This window comes from Silurus aristotelis (genome assembly GCF_946808225.1).
Source record: "Silurus aristotelis genome assembly, chromosome: 23".
Lineage (NCBI taxonomy): Eukaryota > Metazoa > Chordata > Actinopteri > Siluriformes > Siluridae > Silurus > Silurus aristotelis.
The window spans coordinates 4,231,203-4,249,098 of NC_139596.1; the positions used below are offsets into that span (position 1 = coordinate 4,231,203).

Sequence of the window (17,896 nt, forward strand, 5' to 3'; positions counted from 1 at the left end):
TTTCTATAAAAAAAGAATTATACAAAAAAAAAAAACAGGAAAAAATGCACCTTTCCTTTCCTTTCCTCTATCTCCTCCTTTACATTCAACTTTATTGTCATTGTGCAGAATAAAGTACAGGGCCAATGAAATAAAGTTAACATCCAACCAGAAGTGCTAATAGTAATGTACTGTGTATCAATAAAATATATAAATATATGAATATACAGTAGAGGTATTAAGGGAGAGAGGTGTGATATATATGTCAGTCATATTGTTTAAATGTGCAAATATAAATATAAACACATTATTTGAAAGAGACCATAAAAAGGCACCGTGCTGTAATTTGTACAATTTACGGCCAAAAATTGTGAAACCCTGTCCATCAGATCACCCAAGCTGTTTCTACAAACACAATTGTTCAGAATGTCTTCATAGATTAACAGTTTCCCTTCACTGAAAAAAAGAGGCCCAAACACTGTTCCACCATGACAATGTGCACTAAGAGAACTCCATAAAGACATGGTGCGTGAAGGTTGAAGTGGACAAGCTTGCACATAGCCATGGAGTGAATGATCTTGAATGGTAGCTATAGATCTCAGAACATAACCCCAATAAACATCTTCGGGATGAACTCCTCCAGGTTCTTAGGTTTACACTTAAGTGCACACTGTATCCTTCTGAATCTATACTTTTCATACTGAACTAATCTGAGATGCAGTGTATGGATTCCAACCGGAGAGTGAAGCAGGGTGTCATGATAAAGCAGGAAGGTCCAGAATATGAGGTGCTTCAGGAGCACGAGCAGCTCGACAGTTAGAGGAAGATGAACAATTGGAATCATTGGAATCAAAAAGTTCTTATCAGTTGAAAATATTACATTAAACTCAAAACTTAAATTTTTTTTTCTTCACTCGAGTGTAAAACTCAAGAAAGAAACTTACAGGCACCAAACGCATACATTTCTTCAGAACTTCACAACGCTGCTTTGAGACAATGTTAAAAATGCTACACAAATAAATCTGAAGTGTCAGTAGATCCGTCTTCTCAGGTAAGAACCCAGGCATCCACACGTTTTTAGGTATTGTACGTAAGCTTTATTGTGCGTTAATAGACAGGTTTATTTAGTTTGAACCCCCCCTCCCCCCCAGCCGCTCCCACACACATCTCACACACTTTTTAAAATGCAAATTCACCCCAAGTCTTATACTTTATAATTCAAAGCCCTACCACTGATCTCACGTCAGATTCTAATAAATGTACACGTCCTCCTCGGTGCAAGGACGTTTCAGATGTTATGCTGCATCCATAAGCGGTTATAAGCATCACAAAGCTTGAAGTTATTTGTTTATAGCATCATTGTTCAGTGAAATACACTGACTGGATTATAAAACCTAAATAAATGCAAAAAAAAACATGGCAAGAAGTTCAGTGGAAGAGTTTTCTCGGTCTCGCACACACACACACACACACACACACACACACACACACGCACACACAATATGCTCTATTTTACAGTGAGGACACATGAGCATACTGGCATATCTTCAGGCAATTATGGAGAACCAACGAAATCTACACGTGAATGACACGCGCTCACAGACGTGTGTGTAAAATAAATACTCAGAATACATCATTCCTCTCTTACATCATTTTCGAAGTCAGAACGCACAAACCGAGTCGAATGCTACTCGCTATAACAGTGGTGGTGAGGATCAGATTCAGTGGGTTTACAAGGTAGGGAGTCTCCAACACATCAGGTTTTTTCATGCTTCAGTCTTTAACTCCACAAGGCGGATCTCGGCCTCTGACCGGGAAACGGGAGTGTGTGACGTGTACTTGGGCGTATACACGGCTAAATGTTGAAGCTCTCTCCGCAGCCACACGTTCCCTTGATGTTGGGGTTGTTGAACACAAACTCGCTGGAGAATTTCGTCTCCACGAAATCCATCTCCGTGCCGAGCAGAGTCAGCTGAGCCTTCTTCTCGATGAAAATTCTCACGCCTGAAGAAAACAATAGATAATACGCGTTTAGAACAATAACAGAGCGGAACACAGGAAGCTGCTCAGACGAACAGACGTTGGGGATGAAATGCTTTACAGTCACACTGATTTGCCGTCTTAGTCATTGGTCACGTTGACATTCTTCAGGAACTGTGCACTGGATAAATAACTGAGTAACCTGCATTAATGCAGCAGTGGAAATCCTCAAATCCTCAGGCACTGTTTCTGAGGAAAATCTTGACCTTTAACCTCATCTCTCCAGGTACATGTTTGAACAAGAAAGTCAAATATGTGTGTGTGTGTGTGTGTGTGTGTGTGTGTGTATATTATATATATATATATATATATATATATATATATATATATATATATATATATATATATATATATATATATATATATACACATACACATTTCGATTCGTGTCGTGGAAGTGCATTTTTCTAATGATTAAAAATACAATGAAACAAAAGACAAAGAAAAAAAACTAGATTTCCCCTAAATTCACTTTTTTACTGACTTTTCACACTTCGTCACTCACCATCCTGTACGACTTCTTCGTCAGATTTTTCCTTCTCTTTCGTATAGTTGAGTGTGTAAGTGAGGCCATTGCATCCTCTGGTCCGGACACCAACTTTGAGCCCAATCTAGACAGGTTAGAGAAACATAATCATAGTAATGATAATAATAATATTAATAATAATTAGAGGTCGGGAGATAGTGGATTATATCGATGCCAATAATCAACCGATAATCAACTAAAAATTTTATTGAACTTCATTATAAAAAAAGAAATAAAAAAATTACTGAATCATAAGAATGTGCTAAATATAAATATATTAATTACATTTAAAAATATTTAGGAAAACAAAAGACGCATTGAAACGTAAACAAAAAGGAACACCAAATAAATAAAAACAGCTACATCCAAAGACACTTAAAATCTTCACCTCTAGAGGCTGCTCTCGAACTGTATAACGCAACCCGGAAAAACTAGCGGTAAGGATCGATATTTGTCAATTGCTGGAACCATCTGTGTTTTAATGAATCGATTGACCCTAATAATAATAATATCAATAATATTGATAATAATATAAACAGGTTCGGTGTCTATCACTGATTTGAAGAAGTCGACTTACGTATTCAGGCTTGTTCTGTAACAGCAGCCGGACTCTGTTTACAGCTGAAGGTGTCTGAAAAGAAATGAAGATCAACATTTTTTTATTCAGTCTCAAATCTCCTGAAGACTAGTTTTTTTAACGTCGCCCGGCTCCATAATCGGAATTTGCCGGCAATATGCAAAAAGTGTCAAATGCAACAGTGACCATAAGACATATGAGAACTAAAGTGTTTCATTTATTTCTTACTTAAAATGAAATACGGGCTCAAAACCTACACAGATTTCATTCGACAACCTTTTACAGCGTCTACCTTTTGTCCACAAAACAATGACTCAGCAACAATGCTTATAATAATCAGTGGACCTGCAGGAATTTATACAATTGATCAATATTATTTGATTATTTAATCACCACCTATTCAAGTAAAGAAAAATATCAAAACCCTTAGTGAAATGACAATGCAACGACTAACTGATGTGTCTAAAGATGCTTTTCTATCATTGACTTGATCCCATCCACACTGTATTTGGACACTGCCTCCACTGCAACCCTCAGGAGGATACAGCAGTTGCTGAACAGAACTGAGGGTGATGTCCTACTCCATGTAATCAGGATGTGACCAGTGTTGGACTACAGATTAACGAGCAAAATGTACAAAAGCTTCATATTCATTAGAAATATAAACCATGATTTAATAATGTATAGAACATTACGATCTAATGGTTTATGGATAGATTTGATGTCTAAGACACCCGTTAGCTCATGTTTTCACTAGAAATAGTTTATTCAACAATTTTTCCTCGCTTTCTTTAAACTACTTGATCATTTACAGAGAGCTTGGACGTGTCCTGGAAACTAAATGACAGTTTCACCTGAGGATCCTTCCTGAAAATGTCCAATAAATGTCTCCTAACCAAAAACAACGTCACCATCTTTAAGAATACGCTATACTTATAATTATGTGGATTAAATGTGGCATTAAACCCACAGCAGGAATACTTACCTACAGATCACAGAACTTTCTGAGACGCTCTGAAATATTACAACAACATCTACCCGGTCCGATTCCGTCCTTTAACTCGGTAGTGGTTTAGTATCAGTTATGGCTTATATTTCTGTGCAATCAATGTGATTTTTTTTTTTATATACAGTTTTTCCTCTCTCTGAAGACATTGTTCAGAGTGTCCATGTACAGAGAACATTGAAGTGCATTGTCCTTCTTGCCAAAAGAAAAAAAAAAAAGTTCACCACCATCAGGGATCCACTAAACATCTGATGTGGAGTCTGTGTATGAAACATTCATATTAAATCCACAGTCCATTTACAAAAAAACAGAAACATCAAAATCCTCTAAAAGAGTCGAAACACATTCAATCTCATGTATAAACCTAATATTAATCTGAATTATAAATGGTGTATATAAAAGGTGTAGACTTACTACACTAATTTACAGCGTCATTACATCATTACAAATATTAATAATAATATTAATAATAATAATAATAATAATAATAATAATAATAATAATATATCTCTATCTATCATTATTAAAGGACTATGACTTTATAAAGGCCTCATCAGAGGAATGATGAGATCTGATCTGCTCTGGCGGATCTCAGGAGGTTCCTCTTGCAGTTCCTTGTCAGCACCCAGCAGGACACCATAGAGCTAAAGGTCACATCAGATAACCTCTTCAACTCTGATCGATGACCCGTTTCGAAATTTAAAATAAATAAATTATAACTTAAAAAAAAAACCCGTGGCTGATCAGAAGTAAGTGCACCCTGAAAAGTGCTAGACTGTCCATTAGCCGTTGAGGGTAACCTTGCTAATGCTAAGACGCTAGTTCTGATCTCCGACGCGATAACGGCGCGTGGATCGTGCTGTTTGCTTTAAATTACTTCGAGGGTGTCGTGAAAGAAAAAAAAACACTCACCAGCGTCAAGGCGGTTCTGGTCGGTAAAATCTTCCGCCTGCTTACCGCCTTTACAGTAGCTCTGGCTATGGAGGCAGACATGTTCGACTCCCATGAAGTTTCTCTGTGACTTCATGTAAACATCAGCGCTACCCGGACCGCCCACCAAGCGCAACCGCGTCACTGATTGGCTGCCCGATGATTGGCAGACTCTTTGTCCAATCAGCAGGCACGTAACTCCTACGCAACGTTTTTTTTTTGGTTTTTGCGTTGTGTCTGTTAGGGATGGTAAAATACACCGTTTCGCATCAGTGCGTCGGTATAAAACTTAACGATGTGATTAAAAAAAGTGTGCATCGTATACTTACATTTGTATAACGGTGCATCGTTTTCAACATATTTGCAACAGTAACAGCCGATTTATTTATATAATAATTATTAGTAGACATGTTATACTTTTGTTATTTGGAAAGTGAACAATATCTGATATGTAGATTGATTTCTCTTCGCTAAACTGTTTATCGAGCGCGTTCTCTCAGCACCACTGCTGCTACGTAAATATGACGCATCACAACACTTCGTAAATAAAAATTAACAACTGATTTCGCAAAAAAAGTTGTTAATTTTTATTTTTGAATGAACCTGGTTGGGACTCGGAGTGTGTGCCCACCGCCCGGACAAGTTCCCTCACTCATACACTCAGAAAGGAGAGGCGGGGGTTTGGTGACATCACCTCAGGATTTACAGTGTGAGAACTGAAAAGGCCTCGAGTGACGTCACGTCAGTAAGGAGAGCTGAATACAAATTAAAATAGTGAATGACAAAGGATCCCAATTCAGAAAAAAACAAAATAAGTAGGGAGGAAACGTGCATAAGATAAAGATGTGTATGCAACTCTATCACTCCTCTCGTTATGAGTATAGTATAAGCTAATGTATTTAATGAAATGTATCATTTTAAATAACTCATTTATAGTATGTAGTTTAGCATAATTTGTGTAGCAACAAAACAATTCCAACCTTCTGTAACCAGTCTAGTTGGAGATCGTCAAGAGCAGGTCAAGAGATCGTCGAAAGCACCAAATTCCTTTGTGTTCATCTGGCGGAGAACTTTACTTGGCCGCTCAACACCAGCGTTATCACCAAGAAAGCCCAGAAGTGTCTCTACTTGCTGAGAAGGCTGAGGAATCTGCCTCCCTCCCACCCTGACCATGTTCTACAGAGGGACCATTGAGAGCATCCTGACCCTATAGAGGATAGTGAGGACAGCTGAGAAGATCATCAGAGTCTCTCTCCCCTCTATCACGGACATTTAAACCTCACGCTGCATCCACAAAGCCAACAGCATTGTGGACAACTCCACACACCCGTCACACACACTCCACCCTCCACCCTCCTGCCATCAGGGAAGCGGTTCCGGCACTATTTTGTGTTTTGTGTATTTGTCCTACACTGTTTTGTGTTGTCTGTCTTGCACTGTTTGGACCAGGTTGCACACGATGCACTTTATGTGGCGAGGACCCTTACTAGTCCTCAGCTCTGTGTGTTCTTTTATGTAGCTTTATGTTGTTTTATGTAGCACCAGGGTTCTGGAGGAACGTTGTCGCATTTCAATGTGTACTGCGTCAGTTGTATGTATATGGTTAAAATGACAATAAAAAGCTTTACTGAGTTCAGTAAGGAGACGCTTAAAAAGCTAATTTATAAAACATATATTATAGGGTTATAGATGTTGTATGTATCTTATGGCTACAATTAGTTCAACATCAAGTAGAACATTTAAAGAGGGATAAATGATGGAAAAAACTCCTGACTCGAACTTACCACAATACCTCTGGCATTATTTGAGCGATTTCGTTGAAAATAAGGTTTTGGCCTCCTGATAATTTATTAGATATCAATCAGTGTTTGACTCATTAATATCTTTCTATTAATAGATCAGTGTGTTAAGAGTAACATAAGAATCTTTGCACATAAACTGAGTTGATTATAATAGGAACATTATAGCCATAATAACCCACAGTACTTTGGATACTTAAGTACATTCGAAGGCAAATACTTTTGTGCTTTTACTTAAGTGAAGGTTTAAACTGAGCACTTTTACTTCTATTGGAGTCATATTTTACAGACTGTATCTCTTCACTTTTCCTCAATTTAATGCTTTGTGTTCTTCGTCCACCACTGGTGATTACTGAAGATTCTAAACTGTAAATTGCGGTTTCCATTCTGCTTTTCACACTGCAATGGCCAAAGGAGCATTAACATCAGCGAGCCGGCACATCCGAGTCTGATGCCCACCACTGTAATAGTAAGAGTGCTTAGAAAAATCATCCTGGATAAAGAATATATAAAGATTTTAAATTCTTAAATGTAATAAATCAACACTTGAGACGCTTATTTAACGCTAGGTTCCTGAAAGCACAGACACTCTAAAAGAACTCATCCTCGTCTCTATTCTCTGCTGTAACAATTATTGACACATGATCTGGCATTTTATTGATTTGATTATATTTGGGTCATGCTAGTCAAGATTAGAGATTTGATCACCTTCAACTACTTACATAACTTGCACAAAATAAATAAACAAGGGAACAGCCTACCTCATCAATTGAGAGTGATGTATTTGAGCTAATCCTAGATTAGCCCTTACATTCCTTCAAAAAATTATTACAACCAATATCAACCCCTTTGCCAATGACCCCAGGAGGACGCCAAAGCCAGCCATGAATTGGCAGTCTTTGCAAACTCACAGAGCAGGGCTACTGAGTGCTGAGAGTGGGGCCACTGAGACGCTTGTATAGAGTCTGTAGTCTTCCTAGAGAGTTCCAGAAAAGAGTTCCTCTGGAAACAGCATCAGAACTAGAACTGTGTATCTCCATGAATTTGGTATCCATAGAAAAGTGTCTGCACACAAACATAAGATCACTGTGCACAGTAACATGCATCAGCTTGAGAGATGTAAAGCACACTGCCACTGGACTCTGGAAAACTTGAAATGTGTTCTCTGGAGTAGTGAATCGCGGTTCACTCTTGTAGAGAACATGATTTTGGCAGAAACCATGAGGGGTACTTCTGACTGAAATGTACAGTGGCAACAGTAATGTTTAGTGGAGGAGAGAGAGTTGATTTGAATTGATTTATAGGGCTTTGGGTCCTTAGTTTTATTTTAGACAGTATTATGTTTTAACACTGCGCCAACTGTTTGGAGAGGGACTTCCTGCTCTAGCATTTCCTGGCTCTGTACACAAATCAAGGTCCCTAATGACATGGTTTTACAAGTTTGCTTTAAAGGAAGATCAGTGGTCTCTACAGCAAAATGTTTGGGAGGAACTAGAGAATTGATTGCAAGCCTGGCTTTTCATACGACATCAGAGCCTGATGAAGTGAAAAACTGAAAACCCAGTGTTTTTTTTAATCTTCAACTGTCCAGTTTGGGTGAGTCTGTGCCCATGTAGCCTCAGAGTCCTGTTTTTGGCTGCAGGCACCCAACCAGAGATGGCAAAAGTACCCACATCTTTCAGTTTAGTAGAAATACAGATACCCATGGTTTAAGTTGAAGCACTAACTGCACCTTTTTACTTAAGTTACAGTAAATATGTTTGGGCTCTGATATGTATTTAAGTAAAAAGATGTCATTACTACTACCTGTTTTAGTGTCACACTGGTAACTGGATCTCACATCATATTAATATAATAATACATAAGAATTTTAAATGTTACCTAATAAATGGATCCAGACTGAACATCCACCATATGGAAGACGAGCAGAGAACAGATGATGATGATCAGGTGATCAGGAGTGTCTTTGCTATCAGTCATGTTTACATCGTTGACTCCCTCTGTCTCATCCACATTAACCCCGGACTTCTTGTTGCCTTCTGCCACGCTCAGTGTACGATTCGTAAACTAGCCTACGTCTGTGGTGTGTGAGAGACTGGAGATGATACACCAGTGGATTAAAAAAGCGGCGCAATGACAGGAAATACGTTGATCGGCTGAAAACGGCGCAAAGAGAAGAAAAAATATATTTCATGATGTCACCAAATAGATTAAAACTAAAGTAACGAGTCTGGTTTGAAAATGTAAAAAGTAGAAAGAACAGATATTTGTGTAAAAAAAATGTAACGAGTGAAAGTAAAACGTTGTCCAAAAATTTAATAGTGGTGTAAAACACTGATACCAGAAAAATCTACTTAAGTACAGTAACAAATGATTTGTACTTTATTACTTCCCACCTCTGAAACCAACTGTGGTCTTATACTGTTGTAGTTCAACAGCAATGATGTGCTGCTAACCACAGTTTGAAATTCCAAAGCGACTTCAATGTACCTTCTTGTTTGTAAGCAATAAAACAAATCAGATGAGATTCTGAGAAAGGAAATGAAGGGAAACAGTCATTGGAACATACTCTGTCATTTTGGTAGTATGAAAAATAAAAAGATGACTCTTAGGAACAGGAGGTGGAGTTTTAGAGCTGGAAACAAAGCTCTTTAATAAAACTACTTAGAATGGTGATTTGCTGCTGCTGATCAACAAAAGGATTACAAACTAAGATGACTTGTGGAAATCTGCTGCTTTCATACTTGTGGTGAAGCCTTCAGTTATGACAAGTTTAGGTTTCAGTTTGTATTCAAAGAGATTAATAGAAGCAAGTACAGACAGTTAACAAATACTGTGAGGAAACACCCAAAACATGGAGAAGGCAGTAAGTCAGATAGTCAAACTGGCATAAATATCTTGAATTTACTTTAGCTAGGATCATGTTCATCCATTCATCCATTCATCCATTCATTCATTCATTCATTCATTCATCCATTTATACATTTATTTATTTATTCATTCATTCATTCATTTATTCATTTATTCATTTATTCATTTATTCATTCATTCATCCATCCATTCATTCATTCATTCATTCATTCATCCATTTATACATTTATTTATTTATTTATTTATTTATTTATTTATTTATTTATTTATTTATTTATTTATTTATTCATTCATTCATTCATTTATTCATTTATTCATGAAGGCCCCCCTAGACACACACACACACACACACACACACACACACACACACACACACACACGCACACACACACACACACACACACACACACACACACACACACACACACACACACACATTTACACTTAAGAGCCATTAAGCATCAGAAAATCCATTAATACTTGAAGGTGGTGGGAAACCAGAGGATGTATGAAAAAGCGAAGCAAGTCCAAGCAAAAATGTACACAGGCAGTGGTTTAGAGCCCAGGATTAAACCACACCAAGCTTCAGCTGAACATTTGAACAACATTAATGTAGTAATGTGGAATTGTGTCTACCTGCTTCATATTTACTAAGTTGGCATTAAGTGATGAGCAGAAGTGTAAAAGTGTGACATGTCTATAGGACTTGATTAAAGAATCACTCCACTAAAGTAGTTTGATAATAGGAACATTATAGCCATAATGATTCATTCGGCGCATGTGGCAGGGCATCCAGGCGATCACGAACTACAAGACAACATCACCTGCTTGTGACCATGACGCCTCCCTCCCAGGTGTGCTGGGCCTGAACCTACCGGGCCTGAACACCTTTCTCTGTAACTGGATCCTAGACTTTCTGACTGGGAGACCTAGTCAGTCCGGATCGGAAACAGCATCTCCAGCACCACCACACTGAGCACTGGGGCACCTCAGGGCTGTGTACTCAGTCCACTGCTGTTCACTTTGCTGACTTACGACTGTGTAGCAATGCACAGCTCAAATCACATCGTAAAGATCACCGATGACATAACCGTTATGGGTCTCATCAGCAAGAACGATGAGTCATCATACAGAGAGGAGGTGTGGAGCGAACAACCTGTCTCTGAACGTTGACAAAACTAAAGAAATGGTTGTGGACTTCAGGAGAGCACAGAGTGACCATTCTCCACTGAACATCGATGAATCCTTTGTGCAGATCGTCAAAAGCACCAAATTCCTTTTTGTTCATTTGGTGGATAACCTCACCTGGTCACTTAACACCAGCTCCATCACCAAGAAAGCCCAGCAGTGTCTCTACTTCCTGAGAAGGCTGAGGAAAGCTCATCTCCCTCCTGACCATGTTCTACAGAGGGACCATTGAGAGCATCCTGAGCAGCTGCATCACTGCCTGGTTTGAGAACTGCACCGTCTCGGATCGCAAGATCCTACAAAGGATAGTGAGGACTGCTGAGAAGATCATTGGAGTCTCTCTCCCCTCTATCATGGACATTTACACAACACGTTGCATCTGCAAAGCCAACATCATTGTGGACGAACCCACACACCCCTCACACACACTCTTCACCCTACTGCCATAAGGAAAGCGGTTCTGAGTGGTACCTGCGAGTGGCATCCTGAGAAAAAACAAAGAAAATGTGTAGTCCTCAACATGACTACTGGACTAAGCGGTCACAATATCATGTGTGACATTTTTTTTTACCAGCTATGACCTTGGACAAGAACTTCTCCCGACAAAACCTACCATGGTGGGCACAATAAAAAAAAATAAACCTGAACTGCCCGCTGAAATTTTGCAGGTGAAGGACAGGGCTCCACTTTCTTCCAAATTTGCTTTTACAGACTCCCCTGGTGTTTTTATATTGTCCAAAAAAAACAAAAACCTAAATGTGGTACTTACAGTGAGGAAAATAAGTATTTGAACACCCTGCTATTTTGCAAGTTCTCCCACTTAGAAATCATAGAGGGGTCTGAAATTGTCATCGTAGGTGCATGTCCACTGTGAGAGACATAATAAAAAAAAAAATCCAGAAATTACAATGTATGATTTTTAAACTATTTATTTGGATGATACAGCTGCAAATAAGTATTTGAACACCTGTCTATCAGCTAGAATTCTGACCCTCAAAGACCTGTTAGTCTGCCTTTAAAATGTCCACCTCCACTACATTTATTATCCTAAATTAGATGCACCTGTTTGAGGTCATTAGCTGCATAAAGACACCTGTCCACCCCATACAATCAGTAAGAATCCAACTACTAACATAGCCAAGACACCGAATTCCATTAATTATTATTTATAGACCTCCACGTCCCTACTCTGAATTTTTTCAGAGAATTGGCAGATTTAATCACAAATCTATCTACTTCTTTGGACAAAGCATTAATTGTTGGTGACTTTAATATTCATTTTGAAAACTCATTAATAACAGCAGTTGTGTCCAATCAAAATACAGCAGAAATTAATCAGAATGTTAGAGGACATAGTGGTGGACACACTCTTGATTTAATACTAACATTTGAATTCGATATAAAAATATAGGCATAATACCACAGACTGAAGCTATTTTAGATCATTAACTTATCTCCATTAAAACCAGTCATAGCGTAATCACCACACCACGTTATCGTGTTAAACGTACATTCACGTCAACTACTGCAGCGAGTTTTAGCAATAAGCTTCCGGAGTTGTTGATTAATTAGATCACTGTCTGACCCCGCAGAGCTCGACTGGGCCACTGAATGCCTAGAATCAACATTCTGTTACACTCTAGATAATGTAGATCCCCTTAAAACTAAAATGACCAGGAATAATAAATTAGCACCATAAAATAACAATCACACTTGTAAGGTTGTAGCACAGCAGTTCTGCTCACATCTACTTAGAAATAACATTAAATGTATCAGTCAGGATTTAGACCTCATCATAGTACAGAGACAGTTCCTTGCTTGTGTTGCTTGACCTTTGTGCAGCTTTTGACACCATTAATCATAATCTCCATTCATCAAAAATCTTGTTGGAATAAAGGGAAAAGCTCTCTCCTGGTTTAGGTCTTATTTGACTAATCGTTATCAGTTTGTTGAACCCAGCCATTATGGATGCACAAGCCAGTGCACTCTTAGTGCCGGTACCAAGCCCGGGTAAATGGGAGGGTTGCGTTAGGAAGGGCATCCAGCGTAAAACATGTGCCAAATCAAATATGCGGATCACAAATGAGAATTTCATACCGGATCGGTCGAGGCCCAGGTTAACAACGACCGCCACAGGTATCGTTAGCCGACAGGGTACCGGTGGAAATTGGGCTACTGTTGGCCGAAGGAGGAGAAGGAGAGGAGGAAGGCGTCTACAGAGACGGCAGGGAAAGGAGCAGTGTAGGAGAGTGGAGGTTCGGGTTGGTACTTTAAATGTTGGTACTATGACGGGTAAAGGGAGAGAGATAGCTGATATGATGGAGAGGAGAAAGGTAGATATGCTGTGTGTTCAGGAGACCAAGTGAAAAGGGAGTAAGGCCAGGAACATTGGAGGTGGGTTTAAACTGTTCTATCATGGTGTGGCTCGAAAGAGAAATGGTGTAGGGGTGATTCTGAAGGAAGAGTACAGTAAGAGTGTAGTGGTGGTGAAGAGAGTTTCTGATAGGGTGATGATCGTGAAGGTGGAAGTTGAAGGGATGATGATAAATGTCATCACTGCCTATGCTCCACAAATTGGCTGTGAGATGGAGGCGAAGGAAAGATTCTGGAGTGAATAAGATAAAGTGGTAGATGGTGTACCTAGGAAAGAACGATTGGTGATTGGGGCAGACTTTAATGGGCATGTAGGTGAAGGGAACAGAGGTGATGAGGAGGTGATGGGTAGGTATGGTTTTAAGGAGAGGAATGTGGAAGGGCAGATGGTGGTGGATTTTGCTAAAAGGATGGAAATGGCAGTGGTGAACACTTATTTTAAGAAGAAGGAGGATCATAGGGTGACGTATGAGAGTGGAGGAAGGTGCACACAGGTGGACTATTTGCTATGCAGGAGATGGAACCTAAAGGAGATTGGAGACTGTAAGGTGTTGGCAGGGGAGAGTGTAGCTAGACAGCATCGGATGGTGGTCTGTAGGATGGTTTTGAAGGCGAAGAAGAAGAGGAGGAGAGTGAGGACTGAAAGAAGAATAAGATGGTGGAAACTGAAAGAAGGAAGTGTGTAGTGTGAGGTTCAGGAAAGAGGTCAGACAGAGGCTCAGTGGTGTTAAGGAGGTGTTGGATGATTGGGCAACTACTGCAGGAGTGATAAGGGAGGCAGCTAGAAAAGTACTTGGTGTAACATCTGGAAATAGAAAGCAAGACAAGGAGACGTGGTGGTGGAATATGGAAGTGCAGGAGAGCATAAGGAGAAAGAGGTTGGCAAAACAGAAGTGGGATAGACAGAGTGATGAGAAAAGTAGGCAGGAGTACAAGGAGATGCGGCAGCAGGTTAAGAGGGATGTGGCGAAAGCCAAGGAAAAGGCATATGAGGAGCTGTATGAGAGGTTGGACACTAAGGAAGGAGAAAAGGATTTATACCGATTGGCCAGGCAGAGGGACCGAGCTGGGAAGGATGTGCTGCAAGTTAGAGCAATAAAGGATGGAGAGGGAAATGTGTTGACTAGTGAGGAGAGTGTGTTGAGAAGGTGGAGGGAGTATTTTGAGCAGCTGATGAATGAGGAAAATCAGAGAGAAAGAAGGTTGGATGATGTGGAGTTGGTGAAGCAGGAAGTGGATAGGATTAGTAAGGAGGAAGTGAGAGCAGCGATTAAGAGGATGAAGAGTGGAAAGTCGGTTGGACCAGATGACATACTGGTAGAAGCGTGGAGATGTTTAGGAGAGATGGCAGTGGAGTTTTTGACCAGATTGTTTAACAGGATTTTGGAAAGTGAGAAGATGCCTGAGGAATGGAGAAGAAGTGTGCTGGTACCGATCTTTAAGCATAAGGGTGATGTGCAGACCTGCAGTAACTACAGGGGAATTAAGTTGATCAGTCACACCATGAAGTTATGGGAAAGAGTAGTGGAAGCCAGGCTGAGAGAAGAGGTGACCATCTGTGAGCAACAGTATGGTTTCATGCCGAGGAAGAGCACCACAGACGCATTATTTGCTTTAAGAATGTTGATGGAGAAGTATAGAGAAGGACAGAAGGAATTGCATTGTGTATTTGTGGATTTAGAGAAGGCGTACGACAGGGTGCCGAGAGAGGAGTTGTGGTATTGTATGAGGAAGTCAGGTGTGTCAGAGAAGTATGTGAGGGTGGTGCAGGACATGTATGAGGACAGTGTGACGGCTCCCAATTAAATCTCACATTGATTATAAAATACTACTACTAACATGTAAAGCACTTAACGGTTGTTTGTTGGTAACTTAAATAATAAAGACTACAGCAGGGGTCAGATCTTTCTCTTGTAAAGCCCCACAGTTATGGAAGTCTTCCATTTAGTGTTCGAGACTCAGACACAGTCTCAGTGTTCATATTTAAAGACATAGAACACATTTATTTACAGTGAGGAAAATAAGTATTTGAACACCCTGCTATTTTAAGTTCTCCCACTTAGAAATCATGGAGGGGTCTGAAATTGTCATCGTAGGTGCATGTCCACTGTGAGAGACATAATCTAAAAAAAAAAATCCAGAAATCACAATGTATGATTTTATTTAACTAATTATTTTTATGATACAGCTGCAAATAAGTATTTGAACACCTGTCTATCAGCTAGAATTCTGACCCTCAAAGACCTGTTAGTCTGCCTTTAAAATGTCCACCTCCACTACATTTATTATCCTAAATTATTATCCTCAAACACCTGTTTGAGTCGTTAGCTGCATAAAGACACCTGTCCACCCCATACAATCAGTAAGAATTCAACTACTAACATGGCCAAGACCAAAGAGCTGTCCAAAGACACTAAAGACAAAATTGTACACTTCCACAAGGCTGGAAAGGGCTACGGGGAAATTGCCAAGCAGCTTGGTGAAAAAAGGTCCACTGTTGGAGCAATCATTAGAAAATGGAAGAAGCTAAACATGACTGTCAATCTCCCTCGGACTGGGGCTCCATGCAAGATCTCACCTCGTGGGGTCTCAATGATCCTAAGGAAGGTGAGAAATCAGCCCAGAACTACACGGGAGGAGCTGGTCAATGACCTGAAAAGAGCTGGGACCACCGTTTCCAAGATTACTGTTGGTAATACACTAAGACATCATGGTTTGAAATTATGCATGGCACGGAAGGTTCCCCTGCTTAAACCAGCACATGTCCAGGCACGTCTTAAGTTTGCCAATGACCATTTGGATGATTCAGAGGAGTCATGGGAGAAAGTCATGTGGTCAGATGAGACCAAAATAGAACTTTTGGGTCATAATTCCACTAAACGTGTTTGAAGGAAGAAGAATGATGAGTACCATCCCAAGAACACCATCCCTACTGTGAAGCATGGAGGTGGTAGCATCATTCTTTGGGGGTGTTTTTCTGCACATGGGACAGGGCGACTGCACTGTATTAAGGAGAGGATGACCGGGGCCATGTATTGTGAGATTTTGGGGAACAACCTTCTTCTCTCAGTTAGAGCATTGAAGATGGGTCGAGGCTGGGTCTTCCAACATGACAATGACCCGAAGCACACAGCCAGGATAACCAAGGAGTGGCTCTGTAAGAAGCATATCAAGGTTCTGGCGTGGCCTAGCCAGTCTCCAGACCTAAACCCAATAGAGAATCTTTGGAGGGAGCTCAAACTCCGTGTTTCTCAGCGACAGGCCAGAAACCTGACTGATCTAGAGAAGATCTGTGTGGAGGAGTGGGCCAAAATCCCTCCTGCAGTGTGTGCAAACCTGGTGAAAAACTACAGGAAACGTTTGACCTCTGTAATTGCAAACAAAGGCTCCTGTACCAAATACTAACAATGACTTTCTCAGGTGTTTAAATACTTATTTGCAGCTGTATCATACAAATAAATAGTTAAAAAATTCATACATTGTGATTTCTGGATTTTTTTTTAGATTATGTCTCTCACAGTGGACATGCACCTACGATGACAATTTCAGACCCCTCCATGATTTCTAAGTGGGAGAACTTGCAAAATAGCAGGGTGTTCAAATACTTATTTTCCTCACTGTAGGTAAGCCTTCTTTAAGTAGATTTTTTTCAGGTAAAGGAGCAAATCTGGAGGGATCATGGATATAGAGTTATTGGTGAACTGGGATATTTAGAAAGTAGAGATATTTGTGTAAAAAATTTAATGAGTGAAAGTAAAAAGTCCAGTATTGTATTTCAAAAATCCAGTAAGTACAGTATTTGTACTTCGTTACCTCCCACCTCTGTGATACGGTGAAGGCCCTGCACTCAGACCTTCTAACTCGGTAACAGAGAGCTTGAACCTTAAAAACATATCTGGTGAGTGTCAGTTCTCTAGAGGCAAATGCTGAGAAAAGAGGTCAGAGAAGAACGACCAGACTGACTAAGATTAAAAAGTCTACAGTAAACATTATTTACAATTACAGTAAGCTGACAAGCTTTTCAGAACAGAAGACACCCAGACACGCCCTGCTAGCATGGAAATTGGTTTATAAGCACAATTTTTCACTCAACAACTATTTCATATGGAATAACAAAGATGCATTATTTAAAAAACAAATCTTTATATTATCATGCTTGGTTCAATAAAGGTATTCTTTTAGTAAGAGAGTTATTAAATTCTTATGGTTACTTGGTGTCATATACTGAATTACCAATTAAACCAAGAGAATTTGCTGTTGTTATTGACGCAATTCCAAAGAGTGTGATGATACTTCTAAAAAACTATATTTCAGAAGGAATCGACGTGGTTAATCCTTGTAAGAACATTTTCATTGAAAAACAACAGTGTTGTAATAAGATAATAAGGAATGCTCTCCGTTCTGTATATTTACCTGCAGCTAAATCTTTTAGGTCTTCTTTATTTGGTTATATTTCTTGGGTTAAAGAATGGAAACTGACAAACAAGATTTGTATAAATAACAAAATTAAGGAAGTGTCTTACAAAATACTTCATATAATGTATCCTGCTAAGCAATGTTTTGGAAAGATTTAAGCTGAATATTTATTATTTCTGTGAATTCTGTGG

At 39.5% G+C, this 17,896-nt stretch overlaps 1 protein-coding gene across 1 annotated transcript; it reads right to left on the bottom strand.

The window, feature by feature from the left end:
- Positions 1-1,053: 1,053 nt before the first annotated feature.
- On the bottom strand, positions 1,054-5,197 carry isca1 (iron-sulfur cluster assembly 1). The gene is made up of 4 exons (XM_083526468.1): positions 5,041-5,197; positions 3,123-3,176; positions 2,525-2,630; positions 1,054-1,983 (listed from the first exon to the last, which is right to left on the bottom strand). Exons 1-4 carry the CDS (start codon positions 5,119-5,121, stop codon positions 1,835-1,837), a joined length of 390 nt encoding a protein of 129 aa, XP_083382594.1. The 5' UTR covers positions 5,122-5,197; the 3' UTR covers positions 1,054-1,834.
- Between the last annotated feature and the right edge of the window lie 12,699 nt (positions 5,198-17,896).